Source organism: Urocitellus parryii, chromosome 5 (genome assembly GCF_045843805.1).
Source record: "Urocitellus parryii isolate mUroPar1 chromosome 5, mUroPar1.hap1, whole genome shotgun sequence".
NCBI lineage: Eukaryota > Metazoa > Chordata > Mammalia > Rodentia > Sciuridae > Urocitellus > Urocitellus parryii.
In genome coordinates this window covers 99525950-99543165 of record NC_135535.1, presented here as the reverse complement: position 1 = coordinate 99543165, position 17216 = coordinate 99525950, and the positions used below count along the sequence as shown (strand labels likewise).

The 17216-nt window shown below is 34.0% G+C and overlaps 1 protein-coding gene across 1 annotated transcript; it reads right to left on the bottom strand.

Moving 5' to 3' along the window:
• Window positions 1–6028: 6028 nt before the first annotated feature.
• Olr1 (oxidized low density lipoprotein receptor 1) lies at window positions 6029–16823 on the bottom strand. Its single transcript, XM_026410872.1, has 6 exons — window positions 16736–16823; window positions 11914–12015; window positions 10115–10360; window positions 6744–6883; window positions 6480–6595; window positions 6029–6173 (listed from the first exon to the last, which is right to left on the bottom strand). The coding sequence occupies exons 1-6, from the start codon at window positions 16821–16823 to the stop codon at window positions 6029–6031; spliced, it is 837 nt and encodes a 278-aa protein (XP_026266657.1).
• Between the last annotated feature and the right edge of the window lie 393 nt (window positions 16824–17216).

Sequence of the window (17216 nt, the reverse complement as noted above, 5' to 3'; positions counted from 1 at the left end):
GCCCAAGAGCAAGTGATGAATAATACTTCTACTTAGAATTCTGAGTTTCCCAACTGTGCCATGCTTAGAATTCCTCACTGTTCTCTCATTCTTTAAAATTTTCTCCCAGGAAACCAGTGGTCTGTCAATTCTCTGGTTCATAGTCTCTTCCACGGGATAATGTTTTGCCTACTGTGGAGGGGTAGGGTTTCAGAGGATTTAGGAAATAAATGCAGGCATAAAGGAGGTACATTACTAAGGTAGAAAGACTGAATATTTCATATTTGTTCATTTTTCTTGCTATGTTTTAAAATATTTAGCAGACTCAGGAAAATGTACATATTCGGCTCATGCTGCCAAAGCAGAACAGGCTAAAGTTGCTATACAAAATACATTTAATTAATCCAATCTTTAAAATTATATTCATTTGTACATCTATTCCTGTGCTAACATGAATGTTCTATGAAGCCCAAACAAACCTCAGAAAAATCTCTACAATGAAAAAAAATAAAGAAATGATTAAAACTACTCCTTAACGTTTCTTTTTCTACTACTGCCTATTAATTGTACAGAATAATGGGGTTTGTAGCATAGTCATAGATTCATATATCATACTTTGATCACATCTACTCCCTTCTTCTGACTCCCTTCTTCCTCTCTCATCGTCTCTTCCCACCCTACCCAGATTCTGCATGAGAGAAAATGTGATACTGCCCTGAGTCTGGCATATTTCACTTAGCATTATGTTCTCCAGGACCACTACTTTTTATGGTTAGAGAAACAAGTACCAGTACAGACTACATTCCACAGCACACTTTTCAACGAATCAACAAAAAGAATTCTAAGCAATCTTTACATATACATTAAGTCTGAGTTAATAAGTCTTTAGGTTATCTTTAACCAAATCTAAACACTTATTAACTCAGGCTTAACTGTAGGTTAAGAATACACTAACAAAAACCAAAACATGTTTAGGGTATTAAAAAAATAATAATAAATAGTATAAATAGCTAAGATTTCTTCAACTGTTATGAAATTCTAAGCTCTATATGATATGCTCTATAAACATTATCCCTTTAAATCCTTAGATATGTAAAAGATAGCTACAAGCATTCATCTCATTTTTATTTTAGGAAATCAAAGCATCAAGAGGGAAACTTGCTCAGATAAGAAAGAAATTTAGGGGGCTGTGGCTGTGGTTCAGTGGTAGAGCGTTTGCTTTGCACTGGTGAGGCACTGGGTTCCATCCTCAGCACCACATAAAAATAAATTAAAAAAGATATTTTTTAAAAAAGAAAGAAAGAAATTTAGTAACTGACCAGAATTTGAATTCAGAGAGGTCAAATTTAGAACCCTTGTTCATTTCTAATTAAGGAAATGCATGCATAATCCATTACTTATTTACATCAGCAATCAGGAAAGTTTTATGAAAAGAATGAGAGAACAGATATTTCCAAATTTTCAAGTTGCTTAACAATCATTGAGGTTATAGTTTTAAAAACTCTTTAGGAATGTAAAAGTCAGCTCACAGGGCATTCATAAACAGTCTGAAGAGCAAGTGTGATAGCTGGAAAATCATGGCATTTGCAGGTAAATAGATGGCGTTGGCAAAGATAATGCTAAGTGAAGTTATCCAATCCCCCCAAAAACGAATGTTGAATGTTTTCTCTGATATAAGGAGGCTGACTCATAGTGAGGTTAGGGAGGGGGAGAATGGGAGGAATAGATAGATGAATTCTAGATAGCAAAGAGGGATAGGATGGTAAGGAAGGGGGCAGGGGGCTATTAATAATGATGGTGGAATGTGATGGACATCATTATCCTAAGTACATGTATGAAGACACGAATTGGGTGTCAACATACTTTATATACAGAGATATGAAAAATTGTGGTATATATGAGTAATAAGAATTGTAATGCAAAAAAAGTACATGTATAAAGACATGAATTGGCCTGAACACACTTTATACACAAAAATATGAAAAAATGTGCTCTATATGTGTAATAAGAATTGTAATGCATCCCGCTGTTGTGTATTTAAAAAAATAAAATCAATTAAATTTTAAAAAAAGAGTGATAGCTGGAGACCTGATTTAAATTGTGTCAAGAATGGGAACATTTAAATAGCTGGCCACTATAGGAAGCAGTATACAGAAAGAGATGTCCCCAGAATAGATGAGATCAGGGAACTTGCGCCTGAAGAGCTAATACTTAGGAATCAATGCGCTGGTGCCTGCCTAGATTAGAGAACCAAGGAGTAGTAAGCATGAATGCAAAGGATTCACAGGCACTGTTATCATGGCTCAAGAAGATAGCTGTGTCAACTTTGAAATAGAAACTACCAGACACAAAACAGTCGAGAAATTCATCTGCCAGTTTTAGACTAGACTCTTTTTAGGGAGATGCTTTGTCTCCACAAATTCTTGTTCAGTGATAAAGTAGCTCCCAATGGGAAGCTAAAAGTACCTAATAACAAAAGAATTATCTTGGATTTTACTTAAAGCCAGGATGGAGTGACAAGGGCTGGGTTTATCTTTAAGCTAAACACAAACAAAAACAGAAGTGTATTTATGTACAAATGATAGGATTCCCTATATAGAAAATACAACAGAACAAAAAAAAGTACATGTATAAAGACATGAATTGGCATGAACACACTTTATACACAAAAATATGAAAAATTGTGCTCTATATGTGTAATATTATTTGGAGAATGAACTGAGTTTTTCAGTATTTTGGGATAGAGTTAGTACCAAAAAAATCCCTTGTGTTTCTATACACTAGCAACCTGTATTTGTATAGAAAAATTACAAATGATAATGTCATCTGCTTTAACTTCAAAATTATGAAATACATAATGATAATCTAACAAAATGGGTAAAATATCTTTACAGAAAAAACTGTAAAATTTTACTTAGATTAAAGAATGCCTAAATAATGTACTTTGCTTAGAAATCAGATGAATCATTATTTTCGAGATGTAGTTCTCCTGAAGTTTATCTGTAGATTCAATGCAATCAAAATCAAAATTCCAAAAGATTTTTACAAAAATAGATGAGTCAATTCAAAAATGAATACGGAAATACAATGACATAAATCAGCCAAAACAACTTCTTTGAACAAGAACAAAATTGAAGGATTGTCACTAAGTGATTTCAAGCTTTACTATAACAGTTCAGTATTCAAAATAGTGTGGTGGTAGTGGTATAAAAATAAAAACATCCATAAAAGAGTAGAGAGTTTTTAAATAAACTCACATATGCATGAACAGTAGTGCTGACAAACATGCAAAAGCAGTGCAGAGAAGAATTGCCTCTCAACAAATGTTACTACAACAATTGGATATCTGCAAGCAAAGAAGTGAACTTCAATACATAACTCACAAATTACTCTAAAATAAGTCATAGACTTCAGTGTAAATCCTAAAACCATGAATTCAGAAAAACAAAATAGGAGAAAAATGTCGTGGCCTTGAGTTAAGCAATGAGTTCTTAAACAACAGAAAGGTGGAAGTGCACTTCATCAAGATTGAAAACTTCTCGTTTGTGAGTGCACTGTTTTGAGAAGAAAAAGAAGGCAGAGACAGACAACCAAAATTCTCAAGTCACATATCAGATAAAGGGCTTTTGCCTCAAATATACACAGATCTCAAAACTAAAAAATTAGTACATAGATAACCCAATTTAAAAACACTCAAAATACTTGTGTAGTTTCTTTATTTAAAAAACACACAGATGATAAATAAGCATGTCAAAATGTACAATATCATTTACCATTTGGGAAATGTGAATTAAAACTACACTGATATACAATTACATATCTACTAGAATGGCCAAAATTACAAGATTGACAAGGCCAAATTCCAGCACAGATGACATAAACTGAATTACTCTTACACCGCTGGTAGGAATGTGAAAGGAAAATATTTTGGAAAACAGCAGTTTCTTAACTAGCTAAACACATGCCTACTGCATGATTCTGGCATTCCACTTCTAGGTATTTACCCAGGACAGAAGAAATCTGATGTTCACACAAACATAAGTATACAAAAGTTCATAGCAGCTTAATTTGTAATTATCAAAAAACTGAAGACAAATCTAAATGTCATCAACAAGTAAACAGATAACAAACAGATGGTAGTATTTTTATACACAGGGGTACTCAACCTTAAAGAATGAAACTGATACAAACAACAAGATGGAAATGCATGAATCCCCAATGAATTATACAAACTCTACAAAATGCATACTGAAGACAGATTGGTGCCTGTCTGGAGTAGAAGCATTTGGGAGAGGCATGATGAATCTTTTGGGGGAGATGAATGTGTTTACTATTTTGATTGTATTGACATCCTCACCACAAGGTAGCATTGTTTAGATGTGGGAAAACATCAAATTATCTAATTTAATAAGTTCAATTCATTATATGTCAATTATACAGCAACAAAGCTGTTAACAATAGAAAACATCTCATTTTCCAACGAAATATATATGTTTGTGTGTATATGTGTGTGTGTGTGTATATATATATATATATATATATATATATATATACACACATACATACATATATGCCGCAGTCTGGCTGCAGCAAAATAACTGGGGGGTGACGAGCAACTTGTGTAGATTGATACAGCAGGAGTAGGAGCCCTTTATTGTAGGACAGGAGGGGTATATATACATTCCACACAGCTTATCTTAATTAACATAAATTAGATACAGCAGTCAACCAATAAGGAATCTCCACACTTAATGCCTCACTGGCGCCACCTTACAAACCACTCCCTCTGGCAAAATGCCAGGTACCATCCTGACTTGTTTACAGACCCTAACACACACACACACACACACACACACAGACACACAGACACACACACACACACACACACACACACACACACACACATATATATGTGTATAATGATGCTGGATATATATTATAACATATTTACATATATGATGATAGATTATATGTAGCAAATGGAAAGGTTCTTTTAAAGAAAATAGCCTGTGTAGGGGGTGGAAAGCTCTGAAAATAGGAGAGATATTTCTAATTTCATGTGTTTCTATTCAGCAATATTTACATATCTGGCTCAGTTTGTTCTACAATTGAGTGTATTGATTTTTTGGTCTTTATGTTTCTGAAACATAGTATCTCATAAGAGAGTTGTAGAGAAGAACGTAATTTAGGGGGGGTAAATTCTATTATTTTGCCTCTGGGTCATATATCCTGAGATTCTAACAAATGCTATTTTGAGGGGTTAAAGCTATTAGACTGTCCTTTGGAGGAAGAAAAGATGAAGAAATAATAACTGATTCAAAAACTGATAATGGGTTGTGAATTAGTACGTGGAAAAGACCATGAAATTACTAATTATTTCCTGGGGCACCACAGTTGTCCCAAAATGTGTGTGTGTGGTGGTAGAGGTTGGGGGGAATATGAACATGTAAAAATGGTGGAGTCTAGAAATAGATAAAAATTAAAAAGACAATGGCTTTTAAGTTGAGAATGTGAGCTTCTTGATTTTGGTGCGGCCTTTCTCTACTTCTCCTTCATGGGCACTGTTTACCAGGTCCATTTCCCCTTTTTTTGCCTTCTGTCTATAGTTGGGTAAGTTCTCTATGTTCTGTCTTCTATGCAGTATTAGAAAGGTGGGGGAAGGCAGAGAAAATTGAGCAGATGGTTCCCAAGGTTGGAGAGGAGCCAAATTTTAAAATAGAAAATGGAAGAAGGTTTGAAAATTAGCAAGGAGGCTTGGGACACACTAGCTGAAAAATGTCAGACAATGATGATAGATAGATAGATAGATAGATAGATAGATAGATAGATAGATAGATAGATAGATGATAAACAAAGTGAATCTACAACTCTGGATCTAAAGGCAGTAGGCAGCTGGATTCCTAGTCTTAGTTTCTGAAAAACCCCAGTCAGTTTCTGTAGCCAGCTCATCACTGCAGTTCTCAGGGCTCTCATGGTCTGTACATCAGTGAAGATGAAGAGTAGCTTAACTTCCAGGATAAAAGACCTTTTTTTTCCAGATCCTTCAAATTCACAGTGCTTTCAGTAGAACTGCCTTCTTCTGACATATACTGTATGCAACTAAAATGCAGTTTTCAGCAAAAACAGCTCCCCGTTGTATATATGCACAGGTGCCTGAAGCATACATCTGGGAAACGGCACCTTGGAGTCTAAACCTGCAGTTGAAGAAGGTAAAAAAAAAAAAACAAAAATAATTAAATTTACTGCCACCTTGTGTCAGAAACGTAGCTTTGTCTTAAAACTTCAAATCAATAAATATGGGAAGAAAAGCTCAAGAGAGATCTGAAGGGGTAAATGGGCAAAGCCCTTTGTGAGAGAGGTGAAGAAAGAGACTTTAGCAAATTCCCCAAGGATCAGTGTGGCAAATGAGGTCAATAGTAGAATGTGGCAATAATTTTAAAAGTAGATACAATAAGAAACAGAAAATTTAAAAGGGGTATCGAAAGGAATAGGAAACTTACAAGTGGGGCATCAAAGGAGAACCATCCTCCCAGAGCCATGTGTAGTTGGGTTTCCTCAGTGACAATCCCATCCAGAATGGGAAACTGGAATGGGAGATTGCTTGCTGGATGAAATTCTGTGGAGAGTAATGTTTCTGATTTGATTGAATTGATGTTACAAAACAGCTATTTTGGCTCTCCAACAAGTGGTTCTCCCCCCAGGTCCCAAACTAGATTTGTGTTGCTATCAATGCTCCAGCCCCATAATTATTCATAAACACTCACCAGATCATCAGTGTTATTAATTTTCAGCAATTGGGCACCCAAAGACAAGCAGTTCTCTTGACTCTTTTCCCAATTAAATAGTCCAGAGGGAAATAGGTAACAGCTTTCTTCATGCCAGATCCAATCTTGGGGACAAGGACCTGGGAAATGTTGTATACTTAATCAGTGAGTTATGTTTGAATACAAGTATTCCTGCAATTATGTAACTAATTTTAGCCTTAGTCCCCTCACATGCATACCATTTCTTCTTCATTAAAATATATCTATACTCTACAAATACCTAAATAACCTTAGGGTCTTTATTTCTCCATTTGTTTGAAGAAAAATAAATAAAGATTTCTGATTTTAAAAACTAAATTTACTTCTCATTTAGCATTTTCACTTGCTCTGTTAAAAAATAGGATAAGCTGCAATGTGATTTTAGAGCCCAATCTACTTTTTAAAGTTATGTATGGAATAATGGAAGTGAGAGTTGGAAAATGGATATTTAATAGCCACTCTGTTATTAAGAAGTTAGGCTTATGAATTTTAAAACTACACATCCTTGAATAATGGATTAGGCCTAAATACTGTGTCTTCTACTTTTAGAAACAATAACCATATGTTGCTAGTGTGCATTAAGATTGCTATAAGGATAAAATGCATATCTAATTTTGAACACTTTGTATGAAACAATGGAAAATATCCTATTAGTAACTTTTATACTAATATTGAATAAATATTTCAGATATTTTGGATAAACCTAAATATGCTACTAAAACTAATCTTCTTTTTATACATATGATTGCTAGAAAGTTTAATGTTACATAGTGTCACACACTATATTTCTTTTGGACAAAGTTGTTTTAGGGAGAATAATATGGTGATTCAAAATAAAGACCTCAACCTCAGTAAAATCTCAAATATTAAGAAGGTTCTCAGCAGCAAAATTCCCAGAGATACTAGCAAACACAACTCAGGAAGTTAGCAATATGCAAAATGTGCCAAGGTCAGTGAGTGTATGAATGTTTTCAACCACCCCCAGGCCATCTTATCACCAGTGTCATTCTCATCCTCAGTGTTGTCTTCTGCCTAAGTTTATGACATTTTAAGGAAGACAGAGCCCTTTGATCTAGACTGTTACCAAAGTGTCAAAAATATCAGTTTTGTGGTGGAAAGCTTAGGCAAGTTTACAAACTTTGACAAAATAAGAAAAACACACTTAAAATATGGAATTGAAACCAACTTTTTTTCCTTGTGTATGCCTGAAATCTACATATAATATTACTTAACATTATAATACTATATAAAATGTACATAATTACCATATAATATTATGAGATATAAACTTGAAAAAAACACAAATCTTATTTACCATGTGCAAGAAACCACTGGAAGTACTTCACATATATGAACTCATTTATTCCTCATAACAACTCATTGAGGTAGGCTCCGTTAATATTCTTCATTTCTCAAATAGAGAAAAGAGGAATTTGAACCTAGTCAGTCCAACTCTAGAGTGTATGTTTTTAATCACTGTGACACACTACCTCTCAAATTTCTAAGTTTGAACTCTTTCTGACCACATTTCTCAGTGAGTTTCACAAGTCTTTCTGATGCAGCATCTTGGAGTCAAAGTGGAATCTTCCATTTTAACAAGTACCTTGCATACTAATGTCTGAGAACCACTGCTATTGCTGGTGCTAAGTGTAAAATCCATTACTGTGAAGCCCCTGCATCTCATTAGCTTAATGACTGTAAGCAAACACATGGTAAGTAATCACTCTCCCTCTTCATATATGCATTGAGACCACACCCTTGTTTATAGGACAGATAAAACTTGCATATTTTTTCATGTGGTATTTTAATATTTATTTATTTATGATCTTCTCAAAGCTAATTGATGAAAGAAAAACTTTATTTAGTATATCTACTAATTGGCCTTTATCTGACACTGTCAAGAAGTGTAACACATTACCTGGTGTATCTGCCCGCACCAAACATACCATTTATTGAGTTTAATTAGTTGTCCATGCTTGACATCCCTGGAAGGTGGTTCTGAATGGTCCTGACATATATTTAATCCCATACAATTTTCAACTGATAAAAACAGAAATGTTTCACAGCCTTGCCTATGAAATAAACTATATACCAACCATGGTATATAGCTATGTCTGATTATGTAAATATTCCTGCCCTTGATATATAAGCCTCCTCCAAGCTTTCTTTGAGCTCTGTGTTCATTTATTTCTTTGAAAGCTCCCTCCCTAAAAAAGATTAAATATATGTATAACACTTGCTAAATATCACCCTATCTAGAAATCTCTGCTTATTTTGGAAATTTAAATTACTCTGTAAACAAGGAATAGATTTATAAACTGCAAAACTTTACACAAAACCACTTATCATTTTTATTATTTAACTTTATCTTGGTCTCATTTTTGTATAAAATGAAGGAATAGATATCTGTGAACAATTATTATGTCATATTTATTCTAAGAAGTTACATATTTGAACTTATATAAGCTGTACAAGAAAAAAAAGTGAGAGAAATCTGTGTATTAGTGGACTTAGTTACTAATCCTAAGACCAAAGCACTCAAGTACTTCACAGAAAGCAATGTATATCTGAAAGTGACTCCATGTCACACTTTCAAACATTCCCTAAGACTAAAATCATACACTTGTTTGGATTACACACCACAGAAAGACTAAATAATGCAGATAGCTTTTGTAATAATATCAAAGTTAAAAATAATCTTGTAAATGCTACTATTTCTCTCTTCTAGATTGTGAGTCCTGGAAAGCTGAAATCAATTCAATTCTTTTTATATAAAGGGACTTTTTGGACCCCTCATATTTTTGTCTAACCTGAAGTAACTACCTAACACTTGCATGCAAGTCTACCTCCATTGATTTTATTTAGATTGATGAAGTGAACATTCACATAGTGTCACAGAATAAAGTCTAATGCAGAAGTACAGGCAAATAGTTGTAAGGACAAGAAGACGCCTTAGAAAAAGAAATCTGATGATTAAGATACAGTAGAATGCAAAGAGGTAAGTACCTACGGCAAGCAGTGAGGATGAGAGGGGGTTCTTCCAGAGAAATTTTTAAAAAAGAAGAATTTTTAAAGAAATAAGAAGCTCTTTTTTTTTAAGGAAGAAAATCTTAAATCCACCAAATAGTGGGCTTCATTAAATCAGATGTCTCTAGGATTTGACATGGGGTAGGGTGGAGATGACAAAAATAGAGAACTTCCAGATGCAGACCATTAAGAATGAATAATGAATGACACATACGTCAGTATGACAATTCTGTGCCTAGAAATACTTATAAAAAATAAAGATTGAACACAAAACCTGCTACCCCCCCTCTTTCCTCCCACAATACCTGAAAAGTTTTCCACTCTCTTCAGAGCTTCTTGGAGATCCAAATTTTGCTGGTGAAGCTCCATCTGCTTTCTGGATTTTTCATCCAGCTTCAAGGCAAGGATTTCTATCATTTCCTTGAGTTCCTCCTGTGACTTCTGAGAAGCATTTTTTTCCTGCTGCTGAGCTAAAATCTGTCCCTCCCATAAGATTTCCTGGTGTGTAAGGTTGGCTTGGTATTGTTTGAGGAGATCAGACACCTGAAATACTACAGTAGAAATGAATCAGGGTTCCATATCCAATCCCCAATATAGTTCCACTGAATTTTCACAAAACCAAATAATCAATTTTGACAACAGGTAAGTATCCACAATAACATTTCATGAACTTGAATAACTGAGAAGCAAATAGCACTTCAAAGTCTACTGGAAGATGATCCAGATTTCATCAGAAATTATGCAGTGTCTTTTTAATATGAGGAACTTTTCTGATACTTAGGATAAAAAAAATTACCAGTATTTTTATTAGAGTTGTGCACAAATTAAAATTAATAAGTAACACCACAGTGAAAAAAAAATAAAATACAGACAATCTAAGACACTCACCATACTCAGTGACTATTAATAGGAATTGTCATTAGTGGTTTATTCTACTTGTGTCTTAATTCTTGCGCTAAATCTCCTCTGTCCCCTCCCATTTTGTCTCACTTTCCAGACTTCCTAATTTTATTTAAGAACCAGAACACTAGCCCTATTTTGAAATAGCCACCCACAAAATTATTTTAAGTTACTGTGTCACTAGACTCTCAAAACATTTTTTGTTTTTATTTTTGCCATAGTGCGTTTTAGGAAGGGTGGAGTTGAAACTAAGGTTGTGAAATCAAGCAGCAATGAATGTTATGGGTAAAAGATCTCAGTTCTAGAAGCTTGATGCTGCAATCTCAAGGGGATCCCTTGACTTGAAACCAGACACTTCTCCCAACCATTAGGAAAAGGCCTTTAGTGTTGATAGATTGAAAATAAAGCCGGGCAAGTGATGCAGGCCAGTAATCCCAGCTTCTAAGGAAGCTGAGGCAGAGGGGTTGCAAGTTTGAGGCCAGCCTCAGCTACTTAGCAACACCCTGTCTCAAAAATTAAAAAGGTCTGGGGATATAGTTCAGTGATATAGCACCCCTGGGTTCAATTTGTAGAACCAAAAGAAAAAAAAGAATATCTTATGAATTTGAACAACTCAGAAGCAAATAGCACTTCAAAAACCTTAATACATTGAATCCCAGCCACTTGAAATAGTTTAGATCTACAATCTAAATATGCAGACAAATTAGATGGATGGATATAATTTTCTTAGATATTCTTGTCCTTATTTTCACTTCTGCTTTTCCTATTAATACACTCTCTTCCTAAATGACCATGTTATAAATTTAAAGTACATTTAGTTTAAAATGCTTTACTTAGACTATTTCTGATTTTTAAGGACATTTAATCATCTTCATCAAATCTCAACAAGAGTTAATGAAATTTATCTTGGGTTTGTTCAAGTGAGTTTGTGGATTAGTTATGTCAAGTAATTTTACTCTCCATCATTCTTGGATTTATATAGACTTTCTCTATGAAGTTATGAAAATGAAAAAAATATATTTTACCATGTGTATTCTTTATTTCATGTCTTTATCCATTTTAGGAATTAACACAATATACCCATTCATCTTCCCACTCACTTTAAAAACATTTTGCCTAAAACAAATCTAAATCAAGGCTGTTTTGTAATTGTTAGGAAATAAATTCATAAATGTAGACTCATCCCACCTATTTCAGTACTTACACTGCATCCCCAGCATTATGACGGTCACCAATAATCCCGTGCAAAGGATCCCCAGAGTTACAGCAGCAGGGCACCACCACCGAGAAGTAAGAAAGTGAAAACCTAGAGGTGGAAAGAGAGAATCAGAAATTCAGAAACAATAGAAGCAAGTCATCAAACCATTCTTTGGATCTTGCCTGTACTTGATTTCTTCTCTCTCATACTCCCAATGGCTCTGCAAATAATTGATCACACACTTATGATGAAAAATATGGACAACTAAAGAATTTAAGTAATTTACTCATGGTCACAAAACTGGTAATTTTGAGAGCTGGGATTCAACCCGATATCTGACTCTGATTATCTGATTTTGAAGCTGATATTTCGTCTAATCTCTGCAAAATGACTCTTTTTTTTTTAATTGGATAAAAGTACATATATATGTATATAGATATAAATATATTCTTTTTATCTGTTCTTTTTAGATATACATGATAGTGAATTTTGACATTACAAATACATGAAGTGTAACTTATTCCATTTAGAATCTTTTTTTATTGGTTGAAAAAATGACAGCAGAATGCATTACAATTCTTATTACACATATATACCACAATTTTTCATATCTCTGTTTGTATATAAAGTATATTGACACCCAATTCGTGTCTTCATAAATGTACTTAGGCTAATGATGTCCATCACATTCCACCATCCTTGCTAATCCCCTGTCTCCTCTCTTTCCCTCCCACTCCTCTGCCCTATCTGGAATTCATCTATTCCTCCCATGCTTCCCCTCCCTACCCCACTATGAGTCAGCCTCCTTATATCAGAGAAAACATTCCGCATTGTTTTTTGGGGATTGGCTAACTTCACTTAGTTTGTTGTTTGTTTGTTTTAGTGTTATTATCTTCTCCAATGCCATCCATTTACCTGCACATTCATGATTTTATTCTCGTTTATTGCTGAGTAAAATTCCATTGTGTACATATGGCAATTTTTTTTTACCCATTCATCCACTGAAGAGCATCCAGGTTTTTGGCTCCACAGTTTAGCTATTGTGAATTGTGCTGCTATAAACACTGATGTGGCTGTGTCCCTGTAGTATGCTGTTTTTAAGTCCTTTGGGTATAGACCCAGGAGAGAGATAGCTGGGTCATATGGTGGTTCCATTCCCAATTTTCTAAGAAATCTCCATACTGCTTTCCATATTGGCTGCACGAATTTGCAGTCCTACAAGCAGTGTATGAGTGTGCCTTTTTCCCCACATCCTCACCAACACTTATTGTTTTGTGTATGTATAATAGCTGCCATTCTGACTGGAGTGAGATGAAATCCTGGAGTGGTTTTGATTTGCATTTCTCTAATTGCTAGTGATGATGAACATTTTTTCATGCATTTGTTGATTGATTGTACATCATCTTCTGGGAAGTGTCTCTTCAGAACCTTGGCCCATTTATTGATTGGGTTATTTGTGGGGTTTTTTTTTTTTTGGTGTTTAGCTTTTTGTGTTCATTATATACCCTAGAGATAGCACTCTATCTGATGTGTGAGGGGTAAATATTTGCTCCCAAGATGCAGGCTCTCTATTCACCTCACAGACTGTTTCTTTTGCTGATAAGAAACTTTTTAGTTTGAGCCCATCCCATTTATTGATTCTTGATTTTAATTCTTGAACCACAGGAATCTTATTAAGGAAGCTAGGTCCCTAAAAGTTCCACCAGAAAACTTCTAGAACTAGTAAATGAATTCAGCAAAGTAGCAGGATATAAAATCAACACCCATAAATCAAAGGCATTTTTGTATATCAATGACAAATCCTCAGAAAGGGAAATGAGGAAAACTACCCCATTTTCAATAGCCTAAAAAAAAACACTTGGGAATCAACTTAAGAAAGAGATGAAGGATCTATATAATGAAAATTACAGAACCCTAAAGAAAGAAATCAAAGAAGACCTTAGAAGATGGAAAGATCTACCTTGCTCTTGGATAGGCAGAATTAATATTATCAAAATGACCATACTACCAAAAGCACTATACAGATTTAATGCAATTCCTATTAAAATTCCAATGATGTTCTTTATATAAATAGAAAAAGCAGTCATAAAATTAATTTGGAAAAATAAGAGGCCCAGAATAACCAAAGCAATCCTTTGCAAGAAAAGTGATGCAGTAGGTATCACAATATCAAACCTTAAATTACCAGAGCTATACTCACAAAAATGGCATGATTTTTGTTAGTATATGGTATATTTTGTTAGTATATAGTACTTTTGTTAGTATATGGATTGGCACCAAAATAGACATGAAAACCAATGGAACAGAACAGACGTGGGGGTGGGGATATACCCACATAAACACAATTATCTCATCCTAGACAAAGGTACCATAAATATACATTGGAGAAAATATAGCCTCTTCAACACATGGTGCTGGGAAAACTGGAAATCCATATGTAGTAGAAATTGAACCCCTATGTGTCACCCTGTACAAAACTCTAAGTGGATAATGGTCCTAGGCATTAGACCAGAGACCCTGCATATATTCAAAGAAAAATCAGGCCCAACTCTTCATCATGTTGTCTTAGGAACTGACTTTCTCAATACAATGACTCTTTAAGGAACTCTCTCAATCCATCTTGGTTGGATCAATTTCATCCACATCACAGAGAGCCTGAAGTTGTATTATAGATCATATATGAGTACACATGTACACACACACACGCACACACACACACTATCTTACAAGTAACACAATATAAATAAATATCAGACATCAAGCAAATAAACTTTAGTCAATGAGTCAACTGGGATTTCCTCAAGGAATCCCATGCATAATTTTATGCTGTTTGATTTTTATTCCACTAAAATTATATCTGGAATCTGGGGTTATTGACCAAAGAAAAATAGGAGTGAAATCTTGATATGCACTTAGCTTATATTAATAGTATGTCCTATAATTATAATTACAACTGTTATGCAAATATATTTATGTCTATCATGTCACAGCAACTATAGGCCTGTTCCTACAAGAGAAAAATTTCTTATTTTTATGAAAATAATTCATGAATTTCACAGTCATATAAAGGTCTATTTATGAGTTCCACCACTCAAAAAACAGAGGTTACCAGTTCAGCAAAAAAAAAAAAAAAAAAAAAAAATCCCATACAAGGAATTTGATTTCCTCTTCTTGTGAAATAAAATAAATAAATAAATAAATAAAGCACCAGTATTGTTCACCTCTCTAAGAGGAAAACAGAAAAGTTTAATAACTACCTTAAAAATATAACGGATGATAAAACCCAAACATAGGACTTTAATCCAGTTGTCAATAGCCAGACTGCTTGGAATATTACATTTGAAAATTTCCAGTGTAAATGTGTAACAATACAAGTCAATTGATGATCAAATATTCACAAAATTCTCATGTATCAAAAGAAAAATCAAAATTTTGACAGGGTAGAAGATAGCTCATTCAGTGATTCAGTATTCAGATGCTCTTTGCAAGTGTGTGACAAACTGGCAATGAAGAAGTAGAAAGTAGTTTCATTTCTTGCAAGTTATTGCCTAATCCTAGCATGTATCTCTGTAAGTCTCAACTGACCTTTCTCTCTGGTCAGTATTCATTTCAAATTACAGGACATCAGATTTGCCTACCACTCTTGAATGATGAAACTTCTGAATTTTTAGAAGGAAAAAAATTATAGAACACCAGATAATAGAAATAATAGATAACAGAAAAGCACATCTTCTATTATCTAGAGGACTGCTTTGTTCTGCAGAGACCATTAATTCATTCCCCATTCCTACTAGTGACTTTCTCATCAGAAAGTAATCAGATGTTTCTCAGTAGGTAACTTATCTAATCAGGATTTTGAAAGCAGAATTAATTTTATAATTATATCAAGAAACAGGTACTCAATATTTACTACATGAATACTGAATGAATGATTGAGTGAAGGAATGAATAAACAAATGTCAATTGTTAACTTGTAAGTCTACCAATAAATGTTTCACTGTTTTCATACCAAGTTAGTTCATCAACTCAAGGGTTACATCATTCCATGCTCATCATTATTTTACCCATTGAAAGACATTTCTATCTTGTTTATAGAAACACGATTTAGAATTTCTTTATCCAAATTTCTGACAATACTTCTCTGTCTTCCTCTCCTTTTTTTCTTTTTCTTTAGAATGAATATAAAATAAAAGGCAATTTATCCAGGTTGCCTGTGGAGTTGGACTTATGAATTAATGTATACCTAAGCAGTTTAATTTACTGTTGTGTGTCAAACAGAGTATAAATTTTCAAACAATTATATACAATAGAACATAATTTATTCTAATCCATAGTGTGTATCATTTAACTTGTTTTGCATAATTCATAAAACATTTCAGATTTTTGAAGTGCCTCAAGAATAAACAAAAATTATGACTGTACACAGTGGGATGAATTTGTTTTCTGAACCATCTCATGGATTGGATTCTAATAAATGAGAGTTTGTGATATAATTCTAGTTTACTACTTACTAGCTCCATAAATGTGGGTGATTTTGTTAATCCTCCTGATCCCAGTAGGCCCTCAGTAAAAGGGAGATAATAATAGTATGGATCTCAAAGTATTATTTGAACATTCTAAAAAATAAACATTTAAAATGAATAGCATAGGGAATAGTTTGTAGTAAATATGCAGTATAAGTTTTCATCACCATCATTATATACTATTTGTTTTCCTTAAATGGTAATAATTTTCATTAAATGGATTTTAACTCCTTTCTTCAATAAATTTACATTTCTGAACTAACCCCGGTATTCTTTCTCTGTACACTTTTACCCACCCCTAGTACCTTTAGCTCTTTCTCCATTTAACTTCTGGTCAGGCTGATCCTTCCTAGGCTTCATTTTGAGGTCATCAAAAGTCATTTCCAAATTCATGCCAAGAATCAGAGAGTGTAGCAGTCAAGGACTTCAACAAACTAAAAGTGTATGAGCTTCTGCTGGAGTGTTTAAATAGCTTCTGTTATCTAATAGAAAAATGACTCAATCATCCCTGGGAGGAAAGGGAGTCTTTGCTTCATATTGGGAAGTTGACTGACGCAAATTCTTGGGTTACATCTATTGCAGGTGGGGAAAGTGGTGGATTCTAATATTTCAGTAAGCAATTTATGAAAGGAAAAACGTATTTTCCATGAGTCTTAGAGGGAAAAAGTTGTATATACTCATTAGATAAGGATGCCAAAATTCACAGAAAGTAGGTCATATTAAATCTGTGGAAGAGGGTTCATTTAGCCCAATATTCACATTTGCTTGTTAATTTTTGCTGTGGAA